Source organism: Lagopus muta, chromosome Z (genome assembly GCF_023343835.1).
Source record: "Lagopus muta isolate bLagMut1 chromosome Z, bLagMut1 primary, whole genome shotgun sequence".
In the NCBI taxonomy this organism is placed as follows: Eukaryota; Metazoa; Chordata; class Aves; order Galliformes; family Phasianidae; genus Lagopus; species Lagopus muta.
Window position 1 is genome coordinate 10,129,812 of NC_064472.1, and position 15,505 is coordinate 10,145,316.

The 15,505-nt window shown below is 58.7% G+C and overlaps 1 protein-coding gene across 12 annotated transcripts; it reads left to right on the plus strand.

Moving 5' to 3' along the window:
* Positions 1 to 1,542: 1,542 nt before the first annotated feature.
* TPM2 (tropomyosin 2) lies at positions 1,543 to 12,625 on the plus strand. Of its 12 annotated transcripts, none has more exons than XM_048931489.1 (9): positions 1,543 to 1,776; positions 2,470 to 2,595; positions 6,784 to 6,917; positions 8,012 to 8,129; positions 8,439 to 8,509; positions 9,168 to 9,243; positions 9,366 to 9,428; positions 9,637 to 9,706; positions 11,284 to 12,314. In XM_048931489.1, the coding sequence occupies exons 1-9, from the start codon at positions 1,663 to 1,665 to the stop codon at positions 11,361 to 11,363; spliced, it is 852 nt and encodes a 283-aa protein (XP_048787446.1). In that variant the 5' UTR covers positions 1,543 to 1,662; the 3' UTR covers positions 11,364 to 12,314. The 12 variants fall into 12 exon arrangements, with proteins under 12 accessions (XP_048787446.1, XP_048787444.1, XP_048787443.1 ...); XM_048931487.1 differs by lacking the exon at positions 11,284 to 12,314 and adding an exon at positions 9,991 to 11,268; XM_048931486.1 differs by lacking the exon at positions 11,284 to 12,314 and adding an exon at positions 12,321 to 12,625 and having other exon boundaries at positions 1,546 to 1,776.
* Positions 12,626 to 15,505: the final 2,880 nt, after the last annotated feature.

The window sequence follows — 15,505 nt, forward strand, 5'->3', positions numbered from 1 at the left end:
TTGTCTTGTTCCTATAAAACCATTTTCTCCAGTTCTCACCTCCAATCATTTTCACCGTGCCTTTGTGCCAAAAAGTCAAGTGTGCGCCCCATTGCTGGATGTGGGTGCAAAGGGATGGCCTTGGAGCTCACACAGTCCCTCACCTCGTCCATCCCATCCCACCCCATCCTCTCTGACCCCCCCAGCTCCAAACCCACCCTGCAGCTGGGAATGCACCAGAAGCATTTACGAGCGGTATTCAAGCATGGGGTATTTTTGGAGGAGTTGGGATCAGAAGGGTTTGCTTTTTTTTTTTTTTTTGGCCCATAGAATAAGGTTTATTGTGAGAAGAAAGAAGGAGCAAGGCAGCCTGCATGCCCCAAGTCACCCTGGTACACTGTCCCATTGGAGGTGCCCTCCTGCTGGGGATGATGGCACTAGAGTGGTGGTAACGTGGGGCCGTGCTGGTGCTGGTGCTGTGACGCAGCAGTGGGATGGGAAGGGGGGGGTCAGTGCTTGGCTCTCTCCAGTCCCAGAGGATTTTTCCGTTGTGTTTTGCTGCCAGGCCTTTCACAGAGGACACTGGGGCGGTGCAGAGGAGGGTCCTGGGGTGGCTGTGCTAGGAGGAGCCTGCGTGGCACAGGGGGGTCTCACTGTGGCCACCTCCACAGAGCATCCCTGTGCCCACTGCTGGCTCTGGGAGTGGGGTGCTAAGTTTGGCTTAGGGCCATGACCCCAATCTCCAGCTGTGCCAGGCTGGTGGGGCACCCTTGCTATGGGGCTATACGGGGGGCTGCAGTGCCAGAAGAACAGTGTCCTGCTGTAGGCACAGAGACACAAACAACACAGGGGACCCTGGGGCACAGCAGTATCATGATGGTTCTGGGCATCCCCTGCTCCTTTTGGAGCTGATGGAGTGTCCCTCTGCCCCAGGGAGCAAAGCTGGCCTATGGGGTGTCCCCAGGTGGTCACAGCCTGTAGGAGTCCGAGTGCCATTGCAGCACCCCAGGACCCCCAGGACTGCCGTGGGTGTCCCCAAGAGCAGCGCCAGCCCTCAGGGTCCCCCTTCCCCAGGGCACAGTGACAAAGTGCAGGGTGTCCCCTCGTTCAGGGACAGCTTTGCAGACAGAGGTGGGTCACTGACATCGGCGAGTCACCAAGCAGTGTCCCCAGGTGACAATAACAGCACAGGGGCAAAAGCGGGGTGTCCTCAAGCCCAGCGCCGCCAGTGTTCCCGCGGAAGTGCCACCAGGAGTGCCCTCAGCAGTGTGTCCCCTCAACCGGACCCCTCGCGGCGTCCCCAGCGTGCTGTCACCGATATCCCCAGCACCGTGCCACCACGGCACCCCCACCGCAGAGACCCCGGTGTCTCCAGAGCAGTGCCACCGCTACGCCCCTCTCCCGGTGCCCCTTCGGTGCCAGGTGCCGGGGCTGCCCGCCGGGTGCCGACCCCCCCGTCTCCCTCGGTGCCGCGGACTGCGGCGAAGTCTGTCCCTAAAAGGTGCTGGCGGGCGGCGGGGGAGGTCCCGGGGCGGCCCCCTCCCTCCCGGCGCGGCCCCTCCCCGGCTCTTAGGCGGCGCGGCGAGGCGGTGGGCGCAGTGCCGGTGCTGCCGCTGCCCCCGGTGCTCCGATCCCCACCGCCGCCGCCTCGCGCCCCACCGCTGCCGCTGCCCCACCGCCACCATGGAGGCCATCAAGAAGAAGATGCAGATGCTCAAACTGGACAAGGAGAATGCCATCGACCGTGCCGAGCAGGCGGAGGCTGACAAGAAGCAGGCAGAGGATCGCTGCAAGCAGGTGAGTGTCCCATAGCCTTCCCCAAAAAAGTGCTGGGAATCCCGGCCCTAAAGGGATCTGGCCCTGAGGATCCCGCTTCTCTGGGTGTTCGATCTTGGCCGCTCCCGTTATAGGGGTGTACAACCCTTGAGGACCCACAGTCTAGGGATGTCTGGCCCTGGAGTCCTTGTCCTAATGGGTGTCCAACGTGGGAACCCCCCCATCCCAGGGTTGTCCAACCTTTGGGACCTTGTCCTGCTGGGTGTCCAATCTTGAGGATCCACCATTCAGGGGTTTCTAACCTCTGGGATCCCCAGTTTGGAGACAGCCAGTCTTAGGGAAGTAGTCCTGCTGGGTGTCCAACCTTAGGGATCTCCAATCTGGGGCTGTCCAACCATGGGGACCAGTGCCTGTTGTTTCTGACCTCAGTATCCCCAAACTCACTATGTCTTGCTGGGACCCCCTATTGCCACTTCCCTACCCCTCTGCACGGGGTCCTGGGGGACAACGCACTCCCACCACAGCCATATGGACAGGGACCTTCCCAGTGCCCCAGAGCTGTGTCTCCATGTCAGGACTTCTCCTGTCCCCAGCCCTGAAGTCCTGGGGCCCCAAAATGGACTTCGGTCACCGCAGGGTGAGGATGGCTGCCTCTTGCTGGGTGGGTGTTCCAGGGTGACCACCCATGACACCCGTGCTCTATCCCTTCCCCAGCTGGAGGAGGAACAGCAGGGCCTGCAGAAGAAGCTGAAGGGCACAGAAGATGAGGTGGAGAAATACTCTGAATCTGTCAAGGAGGCCCAAGAGAAGCTGGAGCAGGCGGAGAAGAAAGCCACGGACGTACGTAGGCAACCCCTCCCCTGAGCAGGCACTGGACCCCGGGGGGGTGAAGGAAGAGGGGAACCTTATATGGTCAGCCTTGGTGGGAAGGGTGTCGGACCCGTTCTGGCTGTGGATGCCATATAGGTGCCAGGGTACTGGGGCATCACTTGGCCCAGTGCCCTAGAGCTCATAGGGATGAGCATCCCCACTGCGCCGACGTGCACATGTAGGGAAAACTTGGAAATAGTTGCTAAAACGTGTTAGAAAAAAATGGGAAAAGAAACTGAGAAATAGGAAAACTCTTGCCCGCACTGAGCGCTGGTTGGGAAGGATGCTCAGGGAGCATGGGGACAGCCCTTTAGGGGTTCAACGTGCCACCCTGTACCCTGAGAAGGGAAAGGCTGGGAAGAGTTTTATTTAGGGCCATGACTGATGCTACTCCTGGGAAATGGATCCCAGTGGGGAGATGTTAGGAAGGTGTTGAAATTGGCTTGCGCCTGGCTGAGATGAAGGGTGGAACAGCTGTGCGTGTCTTGAGCCTGTTTAGGAACTGGGTATAACAACCCGCAGTGCCACACGGGGTATTTGGCACCCTATAAATAAATGCTCCTTTTGATAGCCAGTCCTTCTCTGATGAAAACCAACCCTGGAAACTGGAGGAGAAGCTGAAGGGGAGCTGTCTGGAGCATGGCCAGCAGGGGCATGGCCAGGCTTTTTAGGATTGAGAACAAAAATTCAATCCTGGCGGGTTTATGGAGCTAAATGGGGGAGATGCGTCAAAAGTCCAAGGTGGCCGCCAAGGACAAGGGAGAGCAGATGAGGACAGACAACGACAGCAAAGTCCTTGGAGGTGCCCATGTCCCCTACTGGGACCCCAGCCTACAGGGGAACAGGGGTTGTCGGGTCAGGGATGTGGGCAGAGCAGGCAGTGAGCCTCATTGGATGCCAGTGGCCCCAGTGCCAGGCTGCGTTTGTAGGGAGGTTTTACAAGTTTGTCCTGAGAAAGGTTCTGGCATCGATTCCCAACCCTTAAGGCTGCCCAAAGTCAGGCTGCCTTAAGGCTGACCAAGTTGTCAAAGCAGTGGGAATTCCCTGGAAGAGTTTGTTTATCTTGTCCAGAGGGCAACTGTGCTGTGTGTGGTTCTGTGCTGCTCTGAGCAAGTTCATGCAGGATGGGGTGAGCTGGGTGCAGGATGCCCCAGACACAGGGTTTGGGGACAGGCTGCTCTCGTAGCCACTGATTATCAGAGTGCTGGCAGTGCGGAGCAAGGCCACTGCAGCCCCATTCCCTCCTTGTCTCCCAAAGAGACATCCCGTGAGGACAGCGTGGTGGTTGGAGCAGGGTACGTCCCCCTCCAGCCCTGTGTTGTCTCTGGCCACCGGCCTGTCCCAGCAAACTGCGAGCACAGGGACACGCACATTCTGCTGTTCCCAGGCCACGATCACAGGCCACGGTCCCACAAGGCTTCACCCAAGTTCCCGCCCCAGCGCTCTCCCAAGCTGAGACTTTGCTCTTATTTGGTGATTCCCTGAGCCGGTGGGAGGGAACGGGCTCTGCTGGGAAGTGACTGCATCCCTGGGTGGGGCCAGAGCAGGAGGCACCCTGCTCTGGCCGATATGGGACCAGGGTGCCTGCCCCCAGCCTGCTCCCTTTACTCTCGAGACTCCCCTTCTGCCCTGCACCCCATGCCCTGATCTGTGCCCAAGCATGAGGCTGGGACTAGGGCCAAGCCCAAAGCCATGTGCTGCCACACTGCTGCCATCTGGCTTGGGACTCGGTGCTGCGGGGGCATGGCCAGATGCTGCCTCTCCAGGGAAGCCCCAGATCCTGGGAAATGGCATCCCTGGAAGCAGGCATAAAGTGTGGCTGGGGCTGCCCAGCAGCTCACAGTGCTCCTTGACGGAGGATTGAATGCCACCACATCTTGCCCTTCTGACGGACCCAAGCATGTGCTGTGGCTGGGGTGCAGAGCTGGATATGCCTGTACCCTGGAGCATCAGCCCTGGGGGCCTTTGTGTGGCCAAGGACTGTACCCAGGGGATGCCCAAGAGCATCTCCATCCCTCTCATTGCTTCACCTGTGGGACAAAAGTCCGTGCCTCCCGTCTCTGTAGCAGATGTGTGGAGATTCTGGGGAGCACCCATGGATACACTCTACGCAGAGGGGCTCACAGCCTCTGCTGCCCCTTTTCCTCCCAGGAAAACAAGCACCCCGACCGCCTTTCCCTCTGCCTGCGGAGGCTCGGCTGGGGCATGCACCCCTGCTGGGGGCACTCTGTGCCCTGCTTTGGGGGAGCTGCGCCCCTAATGCTGGGGGGCACAGTGTGCCCTCCATGGCGCAGCCACGCGCCTTATCGGGAGCGACACGCGCTCAGCGCAGGGAGCGCAGCGGGAGCGGGTCGGTGTGCGGCAGGAGGAGGAGGAGGAGGAGGAGCAGGAAGGGATGGAGGCAGGGCGGGAGCGGCCGCCGCCTGAGCGCTTCCTGCCCGAGCCAGGCGGATCCCACAAAGGGCTCAGCGGAGCGGCCTCGCTGCGCTCCCCGCCGGCCGCACGGCCATGGCCGGCATCAGCTCCATCGACGCCGTCAAGAAGAAGATCCAGAGCCTGCAGCAAGTGGCCGACGAGGCGGAGGAACGCGCCGAGCACCTGCAGCGGGAGGCCGATGCCGAGCGGCAGGCCCGGGAGCGGGTAAGGCTCCTGGGGGCACCTCGCGACCCCCAGACTGGGGCGGCGCCGCCCCTCGGGGCCGCGCACCGGGGAGCGAGGGGCATGGGCGAGCTGCTGGGCCGCGCGTCCCGGTGGGCGTTGGTGAGCCCCCCGCGGGTGCCGGTGCGGGGCAGGGGCTGCGGGCAGCTCCCCGCTGCCGGGGCCTCGCGGGGTTGCTCAGCTCGGGAACGGCCCCACATCGCGGCCCAGCTCCCCACGCCCGAGCGGCTGCTGCCTGGTTCGGGAGCGGCCGCAGAGCCCTCTGCACCCCGTCGTAGGGATAAACCATCCTTGCGCGCTGGCACAGGCCAATGTTTCCGCTCTGTGGATTTTACAGGCTGCGGGTCGTTCCCGGTTTGGCTTCGTGCTGTTGTTGTGGAGAGGTTTTTTGTCTCTTTTTCCGCTGCCCTCCCCCGGCTCCCGCATCCTCCCGCTATCGGGGCCGGCAGAGCTGGGTGCGGTACCCGCGCCGTTGTCGCGGGCAGAGGAAGCGGCCCCTTCCTGCAGCCGCAGATCGGGTTCCCCTCTCAGCAGCTCATGTTCCCGAGCGCCCATTCGGGCAGCGCTGACCCACTTCGGGGGTCATTCCCTGGGAAAAAGCTCACGCCGAGGTGAGGCTGAACATATGACCGGGACCTCTGTTTCGGGCATCCCCGCTCGTTCTGCCCCGCGTACCGGCGATGAAGCAGGGCGCTCCCACCGCAGCCCATCCCTTTGAGTTTTGGGTTTTTTGTCCCCGCCGCGGGGTCGGGAGCTGCTGAGGCAGCGTTTCCCGGCTGTGATGGAGCAGGGAAGCTTTAGAGAATGGAAAGAGAACGGGGCCAGGCGACCGGGGGCTGGCGGGGGGCCAGAGCCACCGCTCCCGGCCGGCTCTGGCTGCCTGCCCCGTCGGCGCAAGGGGAGCATGGGAACGCGGGGGGCCCCGCTCCCTCCGGCCCCTGCGGTGCGAGGTTGGCCGGGCGCCATTGGTCCGAGGGCAGCTCGCTCCATCGCCCCGCGGCCGGGCTGTGTGAGTCGGCTGTGCAGTGCAGGGGGACTCCGTGTGACCCCAAGAGGGGGCTCGGCTCTATGGGGCCGGTTTGCTACACTGCCTCCGTAAACAGGAAATCGACAAGTGGCTCCTGTATCCTCTTCGGGAGCGGATCAGCTCAAGGCATTCCTCCTCCTTTACTCACTGCTCTGCAAAACCCCAGTGCTGGCCTGGGGAAGGCACAGCCCTGAGTACCCACTGAGAGCATTTCTTCTGTCTCCTGGGCAGGGGGTGCGAGAATTGGGTTTGGGCACAGTGCACACATGTTAAGGAGCAGCTGGCATCAAGCACAATGTTAGGGATGGAGGAACCCCATGTCATTGCAGAGAGTGATGGGGCTGCAAAGTGTCAGAGCGGGTCAGAAGTGATTGGTGCACGGTGCAAAGGGGTGTCCCAGCTAAAATAACTCCTGACAGTGCTACATACATGTCTGTGTGCCATGTGGTGACCAAGAGGTTTCTGCTCCACAGGCTGAGGCTGAGGTGGCTTCTCTGAACCGCCGCATCCAGCTGGTGGAGGAGGAGCTGGACCGGGCCCAGGAGCGCCTGGCCACCGCCCTGCAGAAGCTGGAAGAGGCTGAGAAGGCGGCAGATGAGAGCGAGAGGTGTGACGGGGTGGGGGGGGAGTGGCGGACAACAGGGGTTAGCTTTGGGTTGTCCATGATAGCAGACAATCCCTTGGCTTTGCAGCAAGGCTTGGGGAGCCCTTGAGTTGACCCCATGGGAGTTTGCATTGTTTTTTCTGTAGGGAAGGAGCACAACACAGCTCCCTTTGCTACGGGCATTTGTGGCACGCTTTGAAACTTTCAGGGCACACATTAAATCCCTAACAATTTGATCTGATGCCTGTACAAATTATTAAGCTGTGCCTGGAGCCAGAGGGTTCTCTCAGAACTGGTTTTGTGCCCCATGGGAAGGTTGGTGGCCCTGCATTTGGCAGGGGGGTTGGAGATTCATGATCCTTAGGGTCCCTTCCAACCCTGGCCATTCTGTGATTCTGTGATTCTGAGGGTTGATCAGTAGCCCAGGAGCTGAGGTTGGCCCCTGGGAATGAAGCAGTAGCATCCTGAAGAGGGCTGCAGAACACACACGGGGCATTGCTCACCCTCTGGTGAAGTACCTGCTTTCAGCACACACATTTCCTGTGCAGGAGCCATGCAAGCGAGGGCAGACATGTCGATGCCTTCTGGGCAGGTGGCAATGAACAATTTGCAGCTGGCCGTTTGCCTCCACTGGCAAAGATCAGTTTGACCTGCCTGGCTGAGAGGCACATCTCCTGGGTTGCCATGGGGCATCTCTGCTGGTTCAGCTGTGCATCCCCAGGGTACTGCTGATGTGACCCTACTGCACAGGGTGCCTGTGTTCCTTGGCAATGCACTGTGTCTCTGGAGCGTGAGGATGGACACATCAGAGTACAGAGGGCAGGAAGGAGATGCAGGTACCACCTCCACCTACAGCCATAACCTCATAGAATCACAGAATCGTGTGGTCTGGAAAAGATCTTCAGGATCATCTAGCCCAATCACCAACCCAACCTACTGAGATCCGTCGTTAATCCATATCCCTCAGTGCCAAGTCCTCACATCTCTTAAACACTTCCAGGGATGGGGACTCCACCAACCTCTCTGGGCAGCCCAATCCTTGGCCACCCTCTCCATGAATAAATTCTTCCTAACCTACTTGTTCTGACTTTCCTCAGAGGCATGAAGGTCATTGAAAACAGGGCCATGAAGGATGAGGAGAAAATGGAACTCCAGGAAATGCAGCTGAAGGAGGCCAAGCACATAGCGGAAGAGGCCGACCGCAAATATGAGGAGGTGTGTGCCACCACCTGTGTCCCCTGATCCCTGGTTTCATCAAAGGCAGTGCCCTGCAGCCCCGCTTCCTAGTCTGCATTTGACATAGCCTCCTAGAATCATGAAGTTTGGAGAAGACCTCTAAGATCATCCAATCCAACCCCGAACCATTCCCACCAAGCCCACTAACCACTTCCCATGGTTCTTGAACACCTTCAGGGACGGTGACTCCACCATCTCCTTGGTCAGCCTGTGCCAGTGAATCACCACTCTGAGAAGACATTTTTCCTAATATCCAACCTGACATGTTCCTCTGGATGTCCCCAACAGGTGGCCCGCAAGCTGGTGGTCCTTGAGGGAGAGCTGGAGCGCTCGGAGGAGCGGGCAGAGGTGGCGGAGAGGTGAGCAGGGCTTCAGGCACATGAGGCTCTCATACCACCCCTGTCCCATTCTCTTGCCCATGGGAGCTGCCGACATGTCCGTGTGTCGACATGGGGACGGGGATCTCCATCCCAGTCACCCATTAGGTGGGAGGAGGGAGGAGCGATGCTGGCCCCCGGCACATCCTTGACCTGCTCTCTGCTGGCCCCAATCTGTGGGTGCCCCTTTTCCACCCCAGTCGAGTGAGACAGCTGGAGGAGGAGCTGCGGACCATGGACCAGAGCCTCAAATCCCTCATTGCCTCAGAGGAAGAGGTACTGGGGCAGGGGTGTGGGGCAAGGTGCAGCAGCCCCCCTCTCTCTATCGCTGTCTCTTGAGCCACGCCAGCCACCTCTCTCCTCTCTGCACTGCTGCCACAGCCCTCACCTCGCCTGTCCCTCTGTGGGCAGCACATGCTCCTCCGTGTCCACTCTCCTCCTCCTCAGATGGATGCAGGAGTACAGCAGTGACATGCGAGGAAGGGATATGTGCCCAGTGGCTCTGCTGCTCCTCCACTCTGAGTTTTCTCCTCTCTCAACTTGTTCTCTCTCCTTTCCTCCTTCCCCATGCTCCTTCCGCTCCCCCCTTCTCCCCTTCACCACCCCCTCCCCTGCCTGGTGGCCCCTGCTTGGGATGTAGTAAATGTGGTGACCTAGAGGAGGAGCTGAAAATTGTCACCAACAACTTGAAGTCTCTGGAGGCCCAGGCTGACAAGGTATGACCTAGTGGGGCTGCTGGGGCTGGGCAGAGTGTGCAGGGTTGAGGGGAGGAGGGTCCCTGATTGGGGTGAAGAACTGGAGGTGTCCTCTGGAGCTAAGATCCTCTCTGTCCCTGCAGTATTCCACCAAGGAGGACAAGTATGAGGAGGAAATCAAGCTTCTAGGGGAGAAACTGAAGGAGGTAAGGCTCTTGGATGCACGATGCTCTGCTCCCGGGACATGCACTGGCAGCAGCAAAATAACATCTCACCCCTCTGCCTTGGAGGCAAATTGAGATGGTCACCAGCCCAGGTGCAGCAAATGGGACAGTTCTGGGGAACAGAGCATGTTTGGGGTGTGGACTTAAGGGCATTCCCATCACGCTCACTGTTCTTGCTGTGTTCCTGCAGGCTGAGACCAGGGCAGAATTTGCTGAGCGGTCTGTGGCAAAGCTGGAGAAAACCATTGATGACTTAGAAGGTAAAAGGGTCCTCGCTGCCGTGTGTCCCTCTTTCATGGGCAGGCAGGGATGGGGTCTCCTTGTGCTGGGGGTGGGCATGGGTGATGGGAGGGGGGAAGCTGGGATGCTGTGGAGGTGCTGGAGTCCCACATGGGAAATATGGCCTCATCCACACTGTCTTGTGCCCGGTGCCGTACCTGCACGCTCCCACCACCCTTGCCTCCTGCTCACCGCCACTTTCTCTCTCTCTGCCACTCACTCCCTCCCTGCTCCACCACCTGCTCCCCACTCCCCCCACCTGCAGACGAAGTATATGCACAGAAGATGAAGTACAAAGCCATCAGCGAGGAGCTGGACAATGCGCTTAATGACATCACCTCCCTCTGAACCCCACACTGGGCACCAGCACTGCACCCCTGCCTGCCTTCCTCCCCCCCCAGCTCTGCCATTTTGCCTGCCCGGCACCCTCTCCACTCCTACTGCCCACTCTGTCCCTACTCTGTCCCCTCTCTGTCCTTCCTGGCTTATGGCCACTGGTCAACAGGAGTCGGCCTGGGGTATTCATAGCAGGTGCCACCCCTGCCCATGGCAGGGTCTCTTCCAACCCTCTTCTTTAAGTTCTCCTCCAACCCCAGCCATGCTGTGATTCTATTAATTCTGTGTTCCCACAAGATGAGGTGTAGGTGCTATGGGGTGTTAAAGGGGAAGGGGTGCATCCCCGGGACCCCACACCCCACGGGGATGTGGGAGGATGGAGCTATGCCCAGGGGCCTTGTGTCCCGCATTTCCCCCCAGCAGCACAAGCACTAGGGACTTGCCCCTCCAGCACAGCCATCCCAGTGCTGCATGCCAGGGGGGATATGGGATGGAGGGGGGTGGTCCTGGTCCCAGGCAGACACCCCCACCACCCGCGCTCCCCTCCCTGCCTTGCCTCTGTCCTTTGCACATTGCTTTTCAAGTTTGCATTTTGCATTTCATGACTTTTTCTTTTCTGTTCTGTCCCTCTGGGTTACTGAGTTGGTCTCAATAAAGCGTTTTCTCTCCTTGGTTTCTCCTTTGTTTTCTTCATGCTGCTCTGGTTCTCCACGCTCATCCTTCATTTCCTGCTATCTCATGCAGGTGCCGGCAGCCGGGGGTGGTCTCAGGGACCCCAGCACAGCTGTGTCCCCACCACCCCTGGCTCTCGGACACAGCTTTCCTCATTTTGTGCCACCTTCCAGACCCCACCTCCGTGACTTTCAGCCTAAATTCATAGGGCTAGACCTGGTCTGTCCATTCCTCATCTGTGCTCCCAGACATCACAACATCCTCTCAGCACTGACTGGCATCTGTCCTCCACCACCCTCCCTGGCCGCAGGGGCTGTCTGTGGTGATTTCTGGTCCCAGTCCTCCCTGAGCATTCCACCCTACCCCACAGCCACGGAATTGATGGACCAGCAGCCCTATGACTGGCTGCCTCCTCCTCCTGCTTCCCCTACTGCCCCCCCAGCAGCCATGGGGTGCCCAGTGAAGGCTCTCGTGGGCAGTGCTGTCCCTTTGCTAACTCTCCTTTCTCTTTCTCTTCCCACTGCTGCGCTGATGTCTCTGTTTTCTCTAGAGCGCTCCCGGCAGGAGGCCGAGAAAAACCGGGTTCTCACTAACGAGCTGCGGGTCATCCTTACCGAACTAAACAACTGAGCTGCGACAGCTCCTGCCCCAGCCCCTGGGATGCCCCCAGCCCCAGCTGTTTCCCACCCCATTTTGACCAGGCTGGCTTGAGGCTGTGAGCCCTGCCCGCTCCCCCCTTGGGTGACTGCCCTGCTCAGTGGTATGGGAAAGCCCTGTGGAGCTGATGGGATTATCCTGGGGGAGGGATGAGAGCTTTTGCCATGTCCCAGAATGTCCGTCAGATGGTGGCTGTCCCCTGGCATCAGCCTGGCCCCACTGGGGAGGGACACAGTGCCTTGTGTATCTGCCTTCCTCCCCTTCCCCAGGCAGCCAACTTTCTCCTATCCCTCTGGTCACCCTAAACTGAGCAGGGGGATGCCCTCACAGCAGGATGCCCTTGCAGCAGAGAGGGCAGAACCCTTGCCCCATCCCCACCTCTCACGGAAGGAGGATACCATCTGCAAGCGAGCGTTGAAGGAGGCTGCCCCAGCAGTGAGCTCATCCCTGCAGCCTCATTAGTTCTGCTCCTTCTCTGCTGTCTTCTCCGCCTGACTTTCTGGGCTGCTGTCTCACTCCTCTTCTTCACGGAGCACGTGGCTCATGCAGCAGGCGCTGGCTCTCCTCTTTTGCAGCCAAGGGTTTGTGCGCGTGCCCATTGTGGCTGGTGGTGATGGCAGGATGGGGAGATGGGGATGTGATGATGGCTGGCTGGAGTAGTACCTGTCAGCAGTGCCCATGCCACAGAAGGGCTGTCCATGGGCAACTGGGCACTGTGGGAGGATGGAGAAGATAAAGAGCAGGGACCACCTGTCCCTGGGGGTCCCAGAGGGTCTGGGCACATCCCTGCTGGCACCACACTGAGATGTCTTCTGTGTGCGTGTGTTTGTGCTTGGTGTGGTGTGTGTGGGTCTGGCTGTGCCTGGATATGCTTGTGCTGTGTCTGCGTGTGCATCTTGCTGTGTGGCTGGGTGTCCCTTGTGTTCACAGAGAGTCTGGCCAGTGCCAAAGAGGAGAATGTGGGGATACACCAGGTCCTGGACCAGACCTTGCTGGAGCTAAACAACCTCTGAGCTGCCTGGGGAGCCCTCATCCCCCTTCCCTATCCCACACGTGCACCCCACTGGCACGCTCAGGACGTCACCAGCTGAACTGCATTTTGGCCAAATCCACACATCCATTGAGAAGGGAAACCCTGCAGCCTTGCACCATGGCTCGGGGGCGTCTTGTCTGTGCACAGCCTGAATGGCTTTGTCCTGTCTTCATGTTCAAATATTAAAGCAGTTTAACAAGAAGGATGGGTGTGAATGGTCCTTGTGGGTGGGAATGGGCATTGAGACCTCTGCAGGGACCTTGTGATGTGGCAGGAGCAGTTTGGATGGGAGTGATAGGAGTTCCTTAGGATGCACAGGAAACCTCAGTCTCAAGGGCAATCCAAACTTAGCATCCTCCTCAAGCACACAGTGACAGAGATATGTCACCAGCCTGTCCCCTTCCACCCCAGTACATTATCTGCCTGGCACTTGGGTAAGCCACAGGATCCTTGGCTCTCTCCTATTGACTCTGCTTCATGACCCATGCAAACAGTGCCACATGGGCACGTGTACAAGTGCATGACTACACACATACACACACTACTACCTTCCAGTGTCTCACCCAGCTCAGTATCTGCACCACTCGCATTTTCTACTACCAGATGCTGAACGCCTGCCTAAGGGACAGCTATATAAACTAGCAAGTATTAATACAGCAGGCAACCAATTCCCAGAGCGTTCAGGAAGTTTCCTCCCACTCTGTTGTAATTTCTCCAACACAAAGAGAAGAGCAGCAGGATGTATCTCATAGCTGTCACCAAATGGGGGTGGACTCCCTGGGGATGCCCAAAGCCATCATCCAGTCCCGCCCTCTGCTTCGGGCCCCCTGTGGCTTGCATGGAGCCCAGCTGTCTCACACTGTTTGGCGGATATCCCTTTGACAGCATAGCCTTATGTGGCCAGGAAGCATAATTCATGCTGACCCCTTGCTGGGCTAAGCCATCAACCTAGCAAGCAACAGGGAGAGCTTTCCCATCCACTTTCCTTTATTTGCTGTGCCTCCTGGCTCACAGAAGAAAGGCGGAGACACAAGTTCTTTCCTACCCAGGTACAGCTGGCTTCCTGCCCTCCTCATGGTCTCCAAATCATATTTGCAACTCTGAATTGCATCTGGCAATGCGCAAAAGGCATCTTTCACACAGGGACTCTCCATTCCCTGCCTTGGTGCTTGTTCCTGATTGGGTTGTGGCATCCCAGGATGTGCTGGAAGGGAGACATTGCTCTCCTAGCAGAGCCTGTCCTGTGCAAGGATTGGAGTTTTTCTTTGGGTCTGCCTTGCTTCCATACAGTACATCACTGTGTTGAGTGGTGTTAGGTAAAAGCACCTTCCTGAAATGGATTTGTCTTGCTGTAAAAGAGCAAGTCAAAACCACAGCCTTTCCCTGTGAGCAGCACCCTATCCTGCAAACAAGCCTGCCCAGACTTCCTATCAGGGTGCGTCCCCACCACTCAGTCTCTGGGCGTCCCTTCCTGCTGGGACAAAGAGCCCTTTCACACCCAGTGATTTTCCCCATTCCAGCCTCCTGGATTGGGTCGGTCCATTTAACCATTTACTTCCCTATGCCAGATCCTTCTTCTTCACCTCTAAACTCTCAATTTCTGCAAGGGCCTGGAAGCTGCTCCCAGAGTAATGCTCTGCCTATGACCACCAGCTGATCCCCAGTTCTGCTTTTCGCTCACCCTCTGCTCCCCTTTTTTCTTCAAGAAGGAGAAGCACCAGGAGGCTGGTGCTGGCCAAGAGTCAGCTGGGAGCCACATCCGTGCCACACCGCCCTGCCACGGGCTGGTTGCCTCCACCAGCTCAGGCTGCCCAGGGCCCCATTCCAACCTGGACTTGAGCACGTCCAGGCATGGGGCACCACAGCTCTCTGGGCAGCAGTGGCAGCACCTCACCTCCCTCTCAATGAAAAATGTCCCCAGCATCCAATCTGGATCCCTCCTCTTTTAGTTTAAAGCCATTCCTTCTTTCTTATCACTGTCTGCCCATGCAAAAAGTTTGGTCACTCCCCTACTCATGAACATTGGAAGGCTGCAATAAGGACTCCCTGGGGCCTTCTCTTCTCCAGGCTGAACATCCCCAGCCTTTCTTCATAGCTCCCAGCTCCCTCAGCCTTTCTTCATAGGAGAGGTATTCCATCTCCATTACAGTTCTCCACAACAACCCTCTTTCCAAATTGGAAAGATGTGGATTTGATGGGTGGACTGTTTGATGGATAAGAAACTCACTGCAAGACCCAAAGCAGCGCGGCCAGCGGGGCGAGGGAGGGGATCCTGCCCCTCTGCTCTGCGCTGTGACACCGCACCTGGAGCGCTGCGTCCACAGCTGGAGTGCTCAGCACAGCAGAGACGGGGGCCTGCTGGAGAGCGTCCAGAGGAGGGCCGCACGAATGGTCAGGATGGAGCAGCTCCCTGTGAGGACGGGCTGAGAGCTGGGGCTGTGCAGCCTGGGGAAGAGGAGGCTGAGCGAGACCTGAGGGCGGCCTGCCTGTGTCTAAGAGAGGACAGACTCTGTAGTGATAGGATAGGAGAAATGGCTTCAAACTGAAAGAAGGGAGATTTATATTGGATATAAGGAAGATTTTCATATTCAGGGTGGTGAGGCACTGGCACAGGTAGTCAGAGAGGTGGTGGATGCCCCATCTCTGGAGCCACCCAAGGTCAGAGTGGGGGCTCTGAGCACTTGATGGCTGTTGCGGGTGTCCCTGGTCACTGCACGGGAGTTGGACCGGATGACCTTTAAAGATCCCTTCCAACTCACACGATTCTGTGACTGTCCCTGCGCCCTCCTCTGGACCTGCTCCCGCAGCTCTGCATCCCTCCTGCGCCGGGGGCCCCCGCCCTGGACGCAATACTGCGGATGGGGCCTCATGAAAGGAGAGTAGAGCAGAGCACGGCAGAGCAGAGGGGACAGGCACCTCCATCTCCCTGCTGCCCCCCCCTGCTGACAGCCCAAGATGCTGCTGGCTTTCTGGGCCACAAGAACTCACGTCAGTTCGTGTTGAGCCCCAAACCACTCGGCTGCTCTTCCCACTCTCCGCCCAGCCCGTGCAGTTGTGCGGTTTTGCTCTGCCCCAGCCGCAG